General features: G+C 43.6%; 1 protein-coding gene across 1 annotated transcript in view; it reads right to left on the bottom strand.

Moving 5' to 3' along the window:
- Window positions 1–16,626, bottom strand: part of LOC120064940 (kazrin-like) — a 152,069-nt gene that overhangs the window by 132,226 nt on the left and 3,217 nt on the right. The window contains exons 2-4 of the mRNA XM_039015540.1: window positions 15,213–15,771; window positions 15,078–15,100; window positions 11,901–12,029 (exon numbers count right to left, since the gene is read on the bottom strand). Of these exons, the coding sequence (XP_038871468.1) occupies window positions 11,901–12,029; window positions 15,078–15,100; window positions 15,213–15,238 (178 nt within the window). The 5' untranslated portion in view covers window positions 15,239–15,771. The remainder of the gene's footprint in view (window positions 1–11,900; window positions 12,030–15,077; window positions 15,101–15,212; window positions 15,772–16,626) is intronic.

Raw genomic sequence — 16,626 nt, forward strand, 5'->3', positions numbered from 1 at the left:
ATTGTGGAGTAACTACAATGTTGTTGATCCATCCTCAGTTTTCTCCTGTCACAGCCATTAAACGTCTGCTTTTTAAATATTTTAAACATGTCTGCTTTTTATTTATTCATACTATTTCATCTAACAATAGTTGCCCTTTTTTGCGAGGCTTTGAAAAACCTCCCTGGTCTTTGTGGTTGAATCTGTTTGAAATTGACTGCTCGACTGAGGGACTGTACAGACAATTGTATGTGTGGTGTATATTGAGATGAGGTAGTCATAAAAAAATTATGTTAAACACTATTATTGCACACAGAGTGAGTCTATGCAACTTATTTTGTGGCTTGTTAAGCACATTTTTACTCCTGAACTTATTTAGGCTTGCCATAACAAAGGGGTTGAATACTTAATTACTCAGGACATTTCAGCTTTTCATTTTTAAATAATTTGTAAAAATTCCAAAAAACATAATTCCACTTTGAGATGAGATATTGTGTTTAGACCAGTGACAAACACATCTAATTGTAATACATGTTGAATGCAGGCTGTAACACAACAAAATGTGGAAAAAGTCCAGGGGTGTAAATATTTTGCAGAGCTCATAACACAGGGTACATGCTCTTAAATCCAGTAATAGAAAACAGGGTCCATTGCATGTAGCCTCCATAGTACAGAACCTATAGCACATCATCATCATTCTATAGCGCAGAGCCCATAGAACATCTAAAGACATTGATAATCCATATTAATTAGCGCATCAGGAGTTAGTCTGGGCTCACGTTGTGGTGAAATATATAGCCTTTACAGCACTTCAATGGCAAGCTCTTTAATAACAGGCAGGGCACGCTCCACACAGATGGGAGTGCACAGAGCAGAGTGTGCATGTTTGTAACAATGAGACAAGGTAACGATAGTTCAAATTGGACCGCCTCTATGCATATAGGATCGCGGTCTAAGGCATCGCAGTGCTTGAGGCGTCACTACAGACCCGTGTTCGATCCCAGGCTGTGTCACAACCGTCCGTGACCGGGAGTCTCACAGGGCGGCGCACAATTGGCCAAGAGTCGTCCTGGTTAGGGGAGGGTTTGGCCGGGGGGGCTTTACATGGCTCATCGCGGACTAGCGACTCCTTGCGGTGGGCCGGGCACCTGCAGGCTGACTTTGAACAGTGTTTCCTCCGACACATTGGTGCAGCTGGCTTCCGGGTTAATCGGGCGGGTGATAAGAAGTGCGGTTTCGGAGGACGCATGACTCGAACTTCGCCTCTCCCGAGCCCATTGGGGAGTTGCAGCAATGAGACTAGACCGTAATTGGATATCACAAAATTGGGGAGAAAAAGGTAAAATACAAAAGAAATAAAGTTATTGTAACCCTGTGTTTTCTAAAGGTTAACTCTTAAAACAATAACCCTTGGCACCAAGACTTTTCATTATCTTGTATGAAGGTTCAGTGGTGTTTTTCATTAACGCTGCATCTGTGAGCAGAGCTATAATGAAAAAGTCGCTCCAGCTGTTTCTATTTTCAGTAAAACAACAAGAGGCCTTTATCATTAGGTGGACTCGACCGGGGTGTATTGTTTGCTATTGGTCATGTTTAAGAGAATGCATGTACCACTTATAGTATGCTGCTTGCCACAAGAATTCTGCAACAGAATGGGAAGCTAAGCGTCTGTCAGGAGCTTTTTAATGCCGTATAGAATTGAACAGATCTTAAAACAGCTTGAGCACCGGAGCGTGAAAGCAACTGTCTCTAAACAAGCCACTCTTCTTGAGTACAAGCTCTGTGATAACACAGACACCATATTACATTTTATCACAAAAGAAAAGCAAATTACCGGCTACTATCTGCAAAAAATGCAGGAAGGTGTGAAATGGAGGCTGTGTGTGTGTCTCTGTGTCTCTGTGTGTATGTGTGTATGTGTGTATGTGTGTGTGTGTGTGTGTGTGTGTGTGTGTGTGTGTGTGTAAGAGAGATCTAAAGCAGCCCAAAGGTAAATCAATATGAAAGAGAGAAACAATACCGCAATACAACGTGTGAGAACATGATGAGCATCGCAGGCATTTCTACACATCAAAAGCCTGGGTTTGAACATCACAGTCAGATTCGGTCATTGGCTCGGTGCTCCATAAAGGGCTACTGACATCAGCAGGTGTCGGTCTACTCCCTCTCAACGACGACATGATTGGTCAGGGCCAGGGGTTAGAGAAATGTTGTCTCCAGACCCACAGATCCCACTTAGGGATGAGCCTCACGCCAATCACGCCCAACATGTGGATTTCCTGTCCAGGTGAGACATGCGGTTCCCCGAGAGTTAATGTTTTATTGAACCAGCTTCGATAGACAGGAGGACGGTGCACTAATGAAGAGACCTCACTCAGCAGTACACTCCTAGCACGGAGACCACAGCGCGGACAATAGCCACAACACAACTACGCAGACACACAATATGTCTGCAGAATAGCAATTAGACACTTTTGGGGCTACTACACACTTTGCTGTAGTCACTACTTACGCAGACACACATATGCATACATACATAAATACACAGTATTCACTACCCTGAGACAGTACACACACACACACACAGTCCCACTGACCCCGTTCTTAAACAGCGACCATTAGAGACATGAGGCCTGCCCATCTCCGCAGTCAGATGCACTAATGTAGTGCTGAAATCCAATACGGGGGATTAGACCAGAGATAGAGGTATAAATTAAGCCTGTATTTACTCTGATGGAGGGATTAGCAGAACGACTGGGAATACCCAGCGACCACTGTCAATAAGGACCTCTAATCTAAATACAGATATGAAAGCCACTGTGACTGAGCCGTTCACCGTAAGCCTAATAAAAATGTGTGACTGGCTTTTTATTAGGAACTAAGGACACTGCCAACAATATCAAATGTGTCTGGCCGTGATTCTAGATGACACTAATGTTTTAGCAGTCAATCTGGGCACACAGAGAGTTGGAACATTGGCCGTGCGCCAGCCCCCTACCTCCCTCTCCCCCCCCCCACACACACACACACACACACACACACACACACACACACAAGGGATGAAGACAGTATGAAGAGTTATAGGCTCCTTAGACTTGAATCTGCTGATAACCTTGTTCTCCCTCTGTCCTCTCATCACTGGAATCTAGTGGAGCAGAAAGGTGACTGGAACTCCTTCATAGGACATTACAGTGGAGTAAAGGAGCTTTTAGCCAGAGCAGACCCAGATATGGGATTGATTTGAGTGACACGCATTTAACGCATTAAAGGCAATCTCACAACTTTATTGGCCCTTGTGAAATGTGATGGCCCAACCAGCGTTTTTGGCGGCACAAAGTGGGACTAAACATTACCCAAAACGTAAGATGTGTATACAGAATATTTTTGGGTCACCTCTGCTCCCACATAAAACAATGCTGTCAGAATTAGAGATCTGCGTTACCTTGTAAACACAATAACACTTCAACGTTACAGCCACCCGTACAATGTTGTTGAGGAGCAGAGAACCGCATTGAAAGACAAACCTGGAGAACGGCATGGAAATATAAACCTGTAATTGATACAATTCATTCAATGTTGATAAGCGATGATAAACACACTGCCAAAAACCTACAGGTTACCGTTTTGTGACAACAACAACACTGGATCTGTCATCTAAGAATTCTAACCTGTTGAAAAACATTGAATTAATAACCACAATTTTACAGATTAGCTGATTTGTATAATTGCATTAGCTAGATAGATTTGGTTAGGCAGAGTGGGCTTGATAGTGCAAATCAAGTTACAGTACAGTCAGTGTGACTCAATCAACCCACCATTTACATAAAGTGCAAAAGCACATTTGTGTGTGTGTGTGTGTGTGAGAGAGAACTTTATCCTATTTAGATAGGATAAGGCCTATCTCTGCTCTCCTAGATACAGAAGAGTCTCATCAGCAGTACTTCAAAACCCAGCACACATTTAGTAAAGAGGCTTTGAGCCGCCTGCGATCCACCAGTCAGCGGCAGAATATTAATCAGGGCCCTGTCACCCCTCCGACAGTAATACGCTACTGAATACCAAACACACTTAATGAGTCCACAGACGCATTCAAACAAAGAGCATTATTTATATGCAAAGAGAGGAGAGGAACAGAGAGAGAGAGACACACTCTCGTCAACGACAACGAACAATACACCACCAGGCTGGATAAGCTCGTTTATCTTATCAAATCACTCCACGGCCCACAGTGAGCAGAGTTGACTAAATAAATCACCAGATAGTAGATATACTACACTGTATCACACAGCTCATTACACCCCCGCCAAGGAACATGTGTTAGTGAATTATGTTCTCATTATCACAAACAACTCTCTTTCTGTCCCGTATGCCTTAATACTGTGAATCCCAATCAAATGGCGTTTACTGCACGTCTCCGTTGAATTAACTCATTTCTGAATCAGGACCGGGGCCGTCTCTCTCTCTTCCGGGTTGTGCAAAAAAAATACTTCTGAACTACGACGTTAACTTTCTCTAACTTCAGTGAGAAAGTACTGTTCAGGTCTCTCTCTCTCTCTCTCGGACTGCTCTGGCAGTGTTTCATCTGGCAAAGGCCGTTCTCATTACACAACATGCATGTCTGTCAGTTTGTATTTATGGCAGAGGGGAGGTATCAAAGGATGCGAGTAAGTTCTCTCTGCAAGACCCCAAGAGAGAGAGAAAGAGAGATATTCAATCTGGAGGCAAGTCAAGGGAAATCATCTGTATTTAGGAGCCAGCTCACCCGGAACATTGTTGAATAAGACATCAGCCAAACATGGTTGACATAGAGATGATCTAAAAGTTGCAGAGACCTGTCAACGCATGTGTTAATTTACCTGAAAACGTAATAGATTCAGCTCAAAATAATTCAGCCTTCAGTTTGGGCAATATAAATGTCCTGAATAGTTTCTCAGCCACCTCACTCTAATGCCATGAGGTTAAAACCTTTTGTCAATAGGGGGGCGCCATTTCGACTTTGTAAAAATTAGTTCCCAAATTAAACTGCCTCTTACTCAATTCTTGCTCGTACAATATGCATATTATTATTACTATTGGATAGAAAACACTCTCTAGTTTCTAAAACCGTTTGAATTATTTCTCTGAGTGAAACAGAACTCATTCTGCAGCACATTTCCTGTCAGGAAGTGAGATTTCTGAAATCGAGGTCCCTGTTCTTGGGTCAGTTTATAAGTCCCCATGTAAGCTATGGGGCTACATGCACTGCATACGCCTTCCTCTAGATGTCAGTAAGCGGTGAGAATTTGAATGGAGTGGATTGCACCATCTGGGCCACTATAAAAGCTCATGGAACGGAAGTACCGTTCTTTTCAACGGGGCGCCTGGCGCAAGAGGGACATCACAATGGCGTCCTGCAAAAGCTTTCGTTTTAGCAGTTCTATATCTCCGGTCATGTTTTTATTCGTTATAGGTGTTAAAGACATCATAAGGTAGTTAATTTAAACCGACTTATAGCAGTTTAGATCAGTTTATTGCGATTTTCTGGGATTTCTTTGTGACGCGCTTTCACGAGTTGGACACCTCTCCAGTGGGTGGCTATCGTTAGCTGCTATTTCTACAGGAGAAGAGGACATCTTTCAACCAAAAGACGATTGTTCTGGAGAAAGGACACCTTGCCCAAGATTCTGATGGAAGCTCAGCAAATAGTAAGCAGTCTTTATGCTGTTAATTCGTATTTATGTTGACAAATGTCAAATAATAATTCCGCCATGAATTTCGGTGCGGTCTCGCTTTAGCGCACGCTGTATTGCGCAGTAACGTTAATTTTAAAAATCTAACACAGCGGTTGCATTAAGAACTAATGTATCTTTCATTTGCTGTCCAACCTGTATTTTTTTAGTCAAGTTTATGATTACTAATCGATTAGAATAGGTGCCTCTCCAAGATGGCGCCGGACAGATTGCTTGAAGTTTTGCCCACTAATCACATTGTATAACCACGATTTGTGCCGCTAAATATGCACATTTTCGAACAAACCCTATATGCATTGTGTAATATGATGTTACAGGACTGTCATCTGATGAAGAATATCAAGGTTAGTCAAAAATTATATATCTTTTGCCTGTTTGTTACGATCGCTAACCTTTGCTGCTGGTAAATGGTGTTGTGTTTCTGGCTATTGTGGTAAGCTAATATAATGCTATATTGTGTTTTCGCTGTAAAACACTTAGAAAATCTGAAATATTGGCTGGATTCACAAGATCTGTGTCTTTCATTTGCTGTACGCTGTGTATTTTTAAGAAATGTTTTATGATGAGTAATTAGGTAATACACGATGGTCTCTGTAGTTATTCTAGTTGCTTTGGTGAGAGTTGTGATGGTGGCTGCAATGGTAAACTATGATTTATACCTGAAATATGCACATTTTTCTAACAAAACATATGCTATACAATAAATATGTTATCAGACTGTCATCTGATGAAGTTGTTTCTTGGTTAGTGGCTATTTATATCTTTATTTGGTCGAATTTGTGATAGCTACTGATGCAGTAAAAAAATGGTGGAGTAAAAAAAAGTGGTGTCTTTTGCTAACGTGGTTAGCTAATAGATTTACATAGTGTCTTCCCTGTAAAACATTTTAAAAATCAGAAATGATGGCTGGATTCACAAGATGTGTATCTTTCATCTGGTGTCTTGGACTTGTGATTTAATGATATTTAGATGCTAGTATTTACTTGTGACGCTATGCTAGGCTATGCTAGTCAGCTTTTTTACTGGTGGGGGTGCTCCCGGATCCGGGTTTGGGAGGAACTAGAAGTTAATGTAAGTAGCTTGCCACAGCCAACATATTTGAATAAGTAAATAATCAGAAGCACACTTCATCAAGCAAGCACCCCTGACCTCATCACATTCTCACTTAGTTAACATTAGCTAGCTAGCTAGCCAGAAAGGCAGTTAGCTTAGCTATCTAGCCAGCAAGGTACACTACATGGCCAAAAATAGTGGATTTTACTATTTCAGCCACACCCGTTGCTGACAGGTTTATACAATCGAGCACACAGCCACGCAATCTCCATAGACAAACATTGGCAGTAGAATGGCCTCACTGAAGAGCTCAGTGACTTTCAATGTGGCACCTTCATAGGATGCCACCTTTCCAACAAGTCAGTTTGTCAAATTTCTGCCCTGCTAGAGCTGCCCCGGTCAACTGTAAGTACTGTCATTGTGAAGTGGAAACATCTAGGACCAACAATGGCTCAGCTGCGAAGTGGAAGTCCACACAAGTTCACAGAACGGGACCGCCAAGTGCTGAAGCACGTACCGCGTAAAAATTGTCTGTCCTCAGTTGCACCACTGACTACCGAGTTCCAAATTGCCTCTGGAAGCAACGTCAGCACAATAACTGTTCATCGGGAGCTTCTTGAAATGGGCTATGGCCATGGCCGAGCAGCCACACACAAGCCTAAGATCACCATGCGCAATGCCAAGCGTCAGCTGGAGTGGTGTAAAGCTCGCCGTCATTGTACTCTGGAGCAGTAGAAACGCGTTCTCTGGAGTGATGAATCACACTTCACCATATGGAAGTCCGACAGACAAATCTGAGTTTGGCGGATGCCAGGAAAACGCTATCTGCACGAATGCATAGTGCCAACTGTAAAGTTTGGTGGATGAGGAATAATGGTCTGGGGTTGTATTTCATGGTTCGGGCTAGGTCCCTTAGTTCCAGTGAAGGGAAATGTTAATGCTACAGCTTACAATGACCTCCTATATGATTCTGTGCTTCCAACTTTGTGGCAACAGTTTGGGGAAGGCCTTTTCCTGTTTCAGCATGACAATTCCCCCGTGCACAAAGCGAGGTACATACGGAAATGTTTTGTCATGATCGGTGTGGAAGAACTTGACTGGCCTGCACAGAGCCCTGACCACAACCCCATCGAACACCTTTGAGATGAATTGGAACACCGACTGCGAGCCAGGCCTAATCGCCCAACATCAGTGCCGGATCTCACTAATGCTTTTGTGGCTGAATGGAAGCAAGTCCCCACAGCAATGTTCCAACATATAGTGGAAAGCCTTCCCAGAAGAGTGGAGACTGTTATAGCAGCAATGAGGGGACCAACTCCATATTAATGCCCATGATTTTGGAAAGAGATATCCGACGAGCAGGTGTCCACACACTTTTGGCAATTTGTACTACTTATGTGCTAACACTAGACTGGTGCCAAAGTGAACACTTGCCATTGATACAAAAATTACACTGTTACTGTCTGGGCATATTATGTTAGCTAGTGGGCTTATTCAGTTAGTTTACCCAAAATATGCCATCTGCAAAAAGCAAGACAGGTGGTGCAGATCTATCATTCAGGCCATGCGCTTGCATTCATGATGAGATAAGTAGCTAACGTTAGCTAGCTAGCTAAATTAGAATGTGTGACTAAAACCAGTGTGTCAAGCATTTGCCTGAATTTTGTTTTGAATAACATACAGTGTCTTTGGAAAGTATTCAGACCACTTAATTTTTCCCACATTTTGTTACGTTACAGCCTTATCCCCCAAATAATTACAGCGTTTTTTCCCTCATCAATCAACACACAATACCCCATAATGACAAAGAAAAAACAGGTTTTTAGAAATGTTTGCAAAAAATAAAAAACAAATATCACATTTAGTATTCAGACCCTTTACTCAGTACTTTGTTGAAGTACCTTTGGCAGTGATTGCAGAATTTAATCTTCTTGGGTATGACACTACAAGCTTGGCACACCTGTATTTGGGGAGTTTCTCCCATTCTTCTCTGCAGATCCTCTCAAGCTCTGTCAGGTTGGATGGGGAGCATTGTTGCACAGCTATTTTCAGGTCTCTCCAGAGATGTTCGATCGGGTTCAAGTCCGGGCTCTGGGTGGGCCACTCAATGACAATCAGAGACTTGTCCAAAAGCCACTCCTGCATTGTCTTGGCTGTGTGCAAAGGGTCATTGTCCTGTTGGAAGGTGAACATTCACCCCAGTCTGAGGTCCTGAGCGCTCTGGAGCAGGTTTTCATCAAGGATCTCTTTATACATTGTTCCATGTATCTTTCCCTCGATCCTGACTAGTCTCCTAGTCCCTGCCGCTGAACAAATATTGCCACATCATCATCCTGCCACCACCATGCTTCACCGTAGGGCCAGGTGATGAGCGGTACCAGGTTTCATCCAGACATGATGCTGCCACCACCATGCTTCACCGTAGGGCCAGGTGATGAGCGGTGCCAGGTTTCCTCCAGACATGATGCTGCCACCACCATGCTTCACCGTAGGGCCAGGTGATGAGCGGTGCCAGGTTTCCACCAGACATGATGCTTGGCATTCAGGCCAAAGAGTTCAATCTTGGTTTCATCAGACCAGAGAATCTTGATTCTCATGGTCTGAGAGTCCTTTAGGTACCTTTTGGCAAACTCCAAGCAGGCTGTGATGTGGCTTTTACTGAGAAGTGGCTTCCATCTGGCCACTCTGACATAAAGGCCTGATTGGTGGAGTGCTGCAGAGATGGTTGTCCTTCTGGAATGTTCTCCCATCTCCACAGAGGAACTCTAGAGGTCACACTCTGTCAGAGTGACCATCGAGTTCTTGGTCACCTCCCTGACCAAGGCCCTTCTCCCCTGATTGCTCAGTTTGGCCGGGCAGCCAGCTCTAGGAAGAGCCTTGACGGTTCTAAACTTCTTCCATTTAAGAATGATGGAGGCCAATGTGTTCTTGGGGACCTTCAATGCTGCAGAAATGTTTTGGTACCGTTCCCCAGATCTGTGCCCCGACACAATTCTGTCTCGGAGCTCTACATACAATTCCTTTGACCTCATGGATTGGTTTTTGCTCTGACATGCACTGTCAACTGTGGGACCTTATATAGACAGGTGTGTGCCTTTCCAAATCATGTCCAATCAATTGAATTTACCACAGGTGGACTCCAATCAAATATTTCAAGAATCATCAATGGAAACAGGATGCACCTGAGCTCAATTGAATCTCACAGCAAAGTGTTTGAAAACTTATGTAAATAAGATATGTTTTTTATTTGTAATACATTTGCAAAGAAAATCTAAAAACCTGTTTTCACTTTGTCATTATGGGTATTGTGTGTAGACTGATGAGGATTTTATTTTATTTAATCCATTTTAGAATAAGGCTGTAACATAACAGAATTTTGAAAAAGTGAAGTGGTCTGAATACTTTCGAATGCTCTGTACCTAAGGTAAACTAAAAAGTGTTGTATTTACTACCGTAAATATTCCGAACAAGAATATAAACGGAACATGCAACAATTTCAAAGATTTCACTGAGTTACAGTTCATATAAGGAAATCAGTCAATTGAAATAAATTCATTAGGCCCTAATCTATGGATTTCACATGACTGGGAATACAGATATACATATGTTGATCACAGATACTGTACCTTTAAAAAAAAGTAGGGGCGTGAATCAGAAAACCAGTCAATATCTGGTGTGACCACCATTTGCCTCATGCAGCACGACACATGTCCTTCGCATAGAGTTGATCAGGCTTTTGATTGTGGCCTGTGGAATGTTGTCCCATTCCTTTTCAATGGCTGTGCAAAGATGCTGGATATTGGCGGGAACTGGAACACTCTGTCGTACACGTCAATCCAGTGCATCCCAAGCATGCTCAACGGGTGGCATGTCTGCTAAGTATGCAGGCCATGGAAGAACTGGGACATTTTCAGCTTCCAGGAATTATGTACAGATCCTTGCGAAATGGGAGCACGCAGATGAGCATCCCTGAGACGGTTTCTGACAGAAATTCTTCAGTTTGCAAACCCACAGTTTCATCAGCTGTCTGGGTGGCAGGTCTCAGACAATCCCGCAGGTGAAGAAGCCAGATGTGGAGGTTCTGGGCTGGCGAGGTTACACGTTGTCTGCGGTTGTGAAGCCGGTTGGACGTACTGCCGAATCTCTAAAACGACGTTAAGGCAGCTTATGGTAGAGAAATGAACATTAAATTCCCTGGCAACAACTCTGGTTGACATTCCTGCAATCAGCATGCCAATTTGATTATATTGGCAAAGGTGAAATGCTCACTAACAGGGATGTAAACAAATTTGTGCCCAAAATTTGAGAGAAATAAGTATGGAACATTTCGGGGATCTTTTATTTCAGCTCATGAAATCACCATTTAGAGTATCTGTTAATCCTTTGGGGCACAATTAGTGTAAAAAAGGTCTGTTTTTCATTCCTCCGCTAAAAAAAACGATATATCGGCAGATACATCAGTAATCGGTGACTTCCGCCTCCCTAAAATCGGTATCGGACCCAAAAATCCCATATCAGTGGGCTCCAATTTTAACTTGTCAAACAAGGGAGCAATATAAATGTATTTTTTACAGTAGTGAAAATAAAAAAGTGGTGTGTGTCCGTACTTTGAAGAGTGTCTTGGGTGACAACACTGCTGTGAGATGACACTGCTATAATATAATGAACCCCCTTCCTCCACATACTGTACCAACACTTGACATGTATCAGCCGTACTAGTGTTTCACTCAGCCCTGCTATTGTTTCAACTCAACACAGCAACAGAGGCATTAACCATGAGTACCCAACTACTACACAAACTGCACAGTTCCTCATGGGCACAAAAACAAAACATCCTGCAACCTAAAGCCCCTGGGTGCAGACCACTGCATTTCCCCTTAATATCAACCTACAGTACATAGAAACACCAATTTACTCCAGAGAGACTAGAGCAACAGTAATCCCATCTCAGCCTCCCTCTATCTGAAACAGTCTCTCCAAGCACCAGCTGAATTAAGATGGCAGTGAAAGCCAGGAGATCCGTTCAAATTGACGAGCAGAGCAGGCTTGTTAATGACCTGATCTGGGAGTGATTTCCAGGCAGCCGATGGGGGATAAAACACTGACATGTTTAACAAAGGCGTATGTTTGGTTACTCACTAGCCTGCATGAGCTGTCCCTGACGTCCAAACACCTGGGAGAAGGTGGCAGGGCTGCAGGTGAGGGTGTCCTCCATGGCTGTCCCACTGGCCAACGCTGTGCACACGAGGGGGATGAAGGTCAGAAACACTGCGTCACGTCGAGGCAGAGAGAGAGGGGAGAGAAAGAGAAGCAAAAAGAGGAGAGAAAGAAAAAAGAAAGAAAGAGATAGAGGCTTGTTGAGGGCTTCCAAAGTCCAGAGCGTGAGCTGTCCTGGAGTCTGGAGAGAGCGAGTTGACTGCCCTCCACTGGACCAGTCCTGCTGCCAGTACTGCTGCCGCCAGAGAGAGAAACAGTCCACCGCTCACACCGACACGGGCAGAGCTTCTCACTGCACAGATAGAGAGGGGGTGTGCCTGCCTGCGTGAGTGTGTGTGTGTGTGTGAGCGCTTGCGTGGTAGAGTTCTGGACGTGTCTGAGTGTGTGCGTGCCTGTGAGTGTGTGTGTTAAGAGTGAGAGAGTGCCGGAGTGTTGGAGGAAGCAGCAGAGAGAGCCCTGAGTGCAGCTGTTCCAGTAGTGCTGTGATCTTGCTCTGTCTGTGCAAGGTTGACAGCAGGTTCTGTAGCTGAAGGCAGAGAGCAGAGCAGACACAGGCTGGATTCTCCAGCAGGTGAAAGTCACCCCTCCCTCTCTCTCTTCCTACCTGCGAGTTGGCAGTAGGCAGGAGCCTTGTACTCTGGGCATGGGTGGTGGGAAGACGATTGTTGTTCTCTGATCTGTTGAGCATGCCCCCTTTCTCCCCTCCATTTGCCTTCCCTCCGTTCCTCAACCCTCCCCTCTCTATAGCCCTCATTTGCTGTGCTTCAGCAATAACATCTCTCTCTCTCTCCCTCCCTCCCTCCCTCCCATGCAAACCCCCTCTATCCATCTTAGAGCCGGAGCTGCTGCTGGGAAACGGATTTCTGCAACCCCAGCTCTTCATTTCTCCCTGGTGCTGGAAAACAGGATGAGGGAGAAAGAGGTTGCATACAAGTATGAATTCTATATTTGTCACCTAAGGCTTCACCTTCAAAAAGCAGAACCGAAAACACTGAATATGAACTGAAAACGAGCAAGTAGCTTACTTGAAACCATTATTAATGTATTATACTATGTTACATATAGTATGTACAGAAACTGCTCTGCTGTTGTATTTGACTAATTGCATTTAATGAGATGAGTGCCAATGCTTATACGCATCTGAAAACACATTAATGTCCACCTGTTGAAATGAAGGGAATATCCAATTTAATTGAGAGAATATTACCTCAGATCCTGAGGCACCTTGAAGCGTACAGTGCTCATTATTTATGTAGGTGTTGGCATGGAAACCGCCACCCTCAGACAAATGATGACACTATCATTCCTATACAATAATTGTATTATTGCACCGAAAACATATTCCTCTCAGTGAGTCCATCTCTCTTTCTCCGTTCTGTTCAGGTCCTGAGCCTTCTGCAAGATGTCAGCCAGCTCCTCCGACAGGCTATTTCCCTGTTAGCAAAACTTTCCTAGGAAGCCCATTGTCACTGAGCCCTCTCACACACTGCTGTGCTGTTAAAAGTGTACACTGAGGGGACCTGGTCATAGAACTCACATCCTCCTTTTTTAATAAAAATAAATAAAAATAAGGAAACGTTAGAGCAGGACACTCCAACAGTGGGAGATCAGCGCTCGGTTGGCTAGCTAAAGCAGGTGGCCTGCAGGTAAAAAGATCTAGCCTTCAACGTTAGCTTGTCAAGTGAATAATTAGCCATAGGCATACACATGCTTTTACCATCTTCAGGTGAATATTCAGCCAATCTAAGACGTTCAAGTAGGTGAACAGTTCACCTCAGTGTAGGTAACTGAAAAGTACCCTTATCTCACAAACACACATGCAGATGGACAGAGGAAAATAGATCCTATAGGGCCAGATATGAACTGAGTCTCTGGTACAGGCTCAGCTGTTGCATGACATGAGCAATGACAACAGACACAGAGAAGATGGCTCCTCACTGAAATCTCTGCCTAACTCGGAGTGACGCCCGCTGGAATTCATTATTCATTCCCTCTCGAACTTCGTTGGCTTTAATGCCATTCTCTTTGAACAGGAAGTCAGGACTGGGAAAGCTTTTTTTAGGACACAGAAGGCTGTGTGCTGTGATGTGTGAGCAGCAGCAGTCATGCCCCTCCCACAGAGCTCACTGACACTTTCTATAGAGAAGACAGACTACTATATTCCTCAGGGTTTAGGAGCCGCAGAGTGTTTGGAACAACGGAGGTTACAGAGCAATGAGGCTTACAGCGCCGCAGAAACTGCACCCCTTTAGGACTAGGATAGGTCCCTGTCTAAATTCACAAACGATAAATACTGTGGTCGTATGGTTGTGTACGTCTTACGGTTATGCTGAATTTGCGTGGTACTTTATATCTGCAGCATTAGTACAGTGTGTCCATGCACTTTATAAATCTGCCAGCTTTCCTCTGTATCATAGTTTATTTAGTGCTCTCTGCCAGCCTGGTACAGAGCTGCATGGGATTGCATTTTTATGAATCCTGAGGCCCTGTACACAGCAATCAGGAGTGCAATGATATTTCATTCTGACAGCTGGGGCATGGCACAGCGCTCCTCTCCACACACACGTGCTGCAGAGCACCCATAAACAACAACACCGACCCACGAGGGAACCATAAACCAAGCCGCCATGGCACCAGGGGAAAGATAAACACGTCGCAGCATCCCACTGAATAAAGACCCTCTCAAATCAAATTCACACGCGACATTCAATTCGTCATTCGTCTATCAACCATATAGCTCCACACACCTTTCTAGTGAAACAAATTCATTACAGAAGTTCTAGTCCTGAAGACATTCCAATTCTCCTGCGACTAGTACGGTTTAATGTTGCCGTTGCAGCTCGTCTAGTGTGTGGGCTTGATCAATCAAAAATCTAATAAAATCTAAGGCCATTAACGCGTGTGAGAGAGCGTGACGGATGGGGCTTGGACAAAACTAATTTCAGCACAGATGCACGCAGGCCAGAACCTGACTCTAAGCGTATTCATGGCAACGCAGCATCAATGTGATGGAGATGCACAGCATTCCATCCAGTAAGCTACCCTGCTTTACTTGCCAGTAAAAGACAGATGTTTTATTTCACTGTGAACGACACTTACTTTGTCCATGGTATGATACAGATCTGAAAAGAAAGGGAAAGACTGACTAGAATGTTCTCTAACAATAATGGTACCAATAATATTGCTATTCTTAATATTTCAATCAAACAGAGGAAGGGTGTAGTAGAAACTCACGTAGTGGCATAACATATATGAGCCATGTGGACTACAGCGAGTTTCGTCTTTCTGATGACTGACAGCAGCAATAATGAAAAAGACAGGTAGGATTGAGGAAGTGGCTAGAGAATCCCCCGCATGTCCAACATCAGCACCAAAAGTTTACACCTCTAAATATAGGTCTTGAGGGTTCGTGTCAGATGAATGCACTCCATCACTGATAAAATGACTACTCTGAAGTTTAGATTGCATGCTGTAAAAACCTGAAAACAAAGCTCACAATTAGCATTTGGAACATGACAAAAACATACAGCAATGTACAATTGGTATCTGGAGGACAGGTTGTTAATATTGTGTAATTTAATGGCAGATGGTAAACATTTATATGTTACTTTAAAGCTTTTAATCTAGTACTCAAATCTATTATTAACTCTGACCTCGGTTCGTATTGATGTCTAACCTGTGTTGCTGTTTTAGCACCACTCTCAGACGTCTCAAGGTCACAGTGTCCTGGCCATCACCCTGATTTTCTGACGAAGTCATTTCCTGGTCAAGCTGCACTGAAACAATACAGCTCCTGGAAAAAAGATAGCGATTCCACTGTCAGAATAAATCTGATGCAATTTGTATGCAGCGCTCATAACTTTCAAGTAGAGAATTCACAGCGATTCTTCAGCAGTTTGCATACTGATAGGTGACTCAGGACTCATTTGCACACAGGTCATTGTTGTTCATGAGGCTGACTGAAAAGTGTAAAGGCTCTATTGCCTGTCCCAGAACAGGCCTTTCACAAGGTATCACCCACGCAGAGGAACGAGGCGAGGGCTGTAGGCATGAGATGACTCACATGTCAAATTTACTGACAAGTGTGCTACACTCAAAATAGACTCAAATCACAGGAGCTACCAAGCCAGCCATGGTCCTCGGACAGTCTACATATACTTAGGGAAAAGTAATAACTTTTGATACGCCTTGATTACAGTATCTATCTAAACTTTTTAAAAGAGAGCATTCCAGTTGGGCGCAACTTGCCAATGCCAAGATAGGCCTAGCTTCATCAGCCACCCTGAATATTACATGATGTACTCTGTCAAGGGTAGACTAAGGAATAAATAAACAGAGCATTTGGCATTCTGACCACAAGCTGATTCCAGCAGCAATGCCTCAGGTAATATTCTGGCTCTACAGCAAACAAATAATGACAGACTACAGCTTTAGCATTACAGCAAAACAGTTCATCTAGAGGGGGCTAATCACGATTCAGACAACTTTTGTTCTTTAATGAAGAAATTAATATATATTCTTTGGCATGTCGAGAAGACAACGCAGGATAAAGGATTGGCCCACCTGCTTGTCATACTGCAGGCCATGTATTTAGATCAGATGAAAGACCAAAGTCAGTCATGCTCTAATGGACACATTCTCCTTGGGA

Source organism: Salvelinus namaycush, chromosome 20 (assembly GCF_016432855.1).
Source record: "Salvelinus namaycush isolate Seneca chromosome 20, SaNama_1.0, whole genome shotgun sequence".
NCBI lineage: Eukaryota > Metazoa > Chordata > Actinopteri > Salmoniformes > Salmonidae > Salvelinus > Salvelinus namaycush.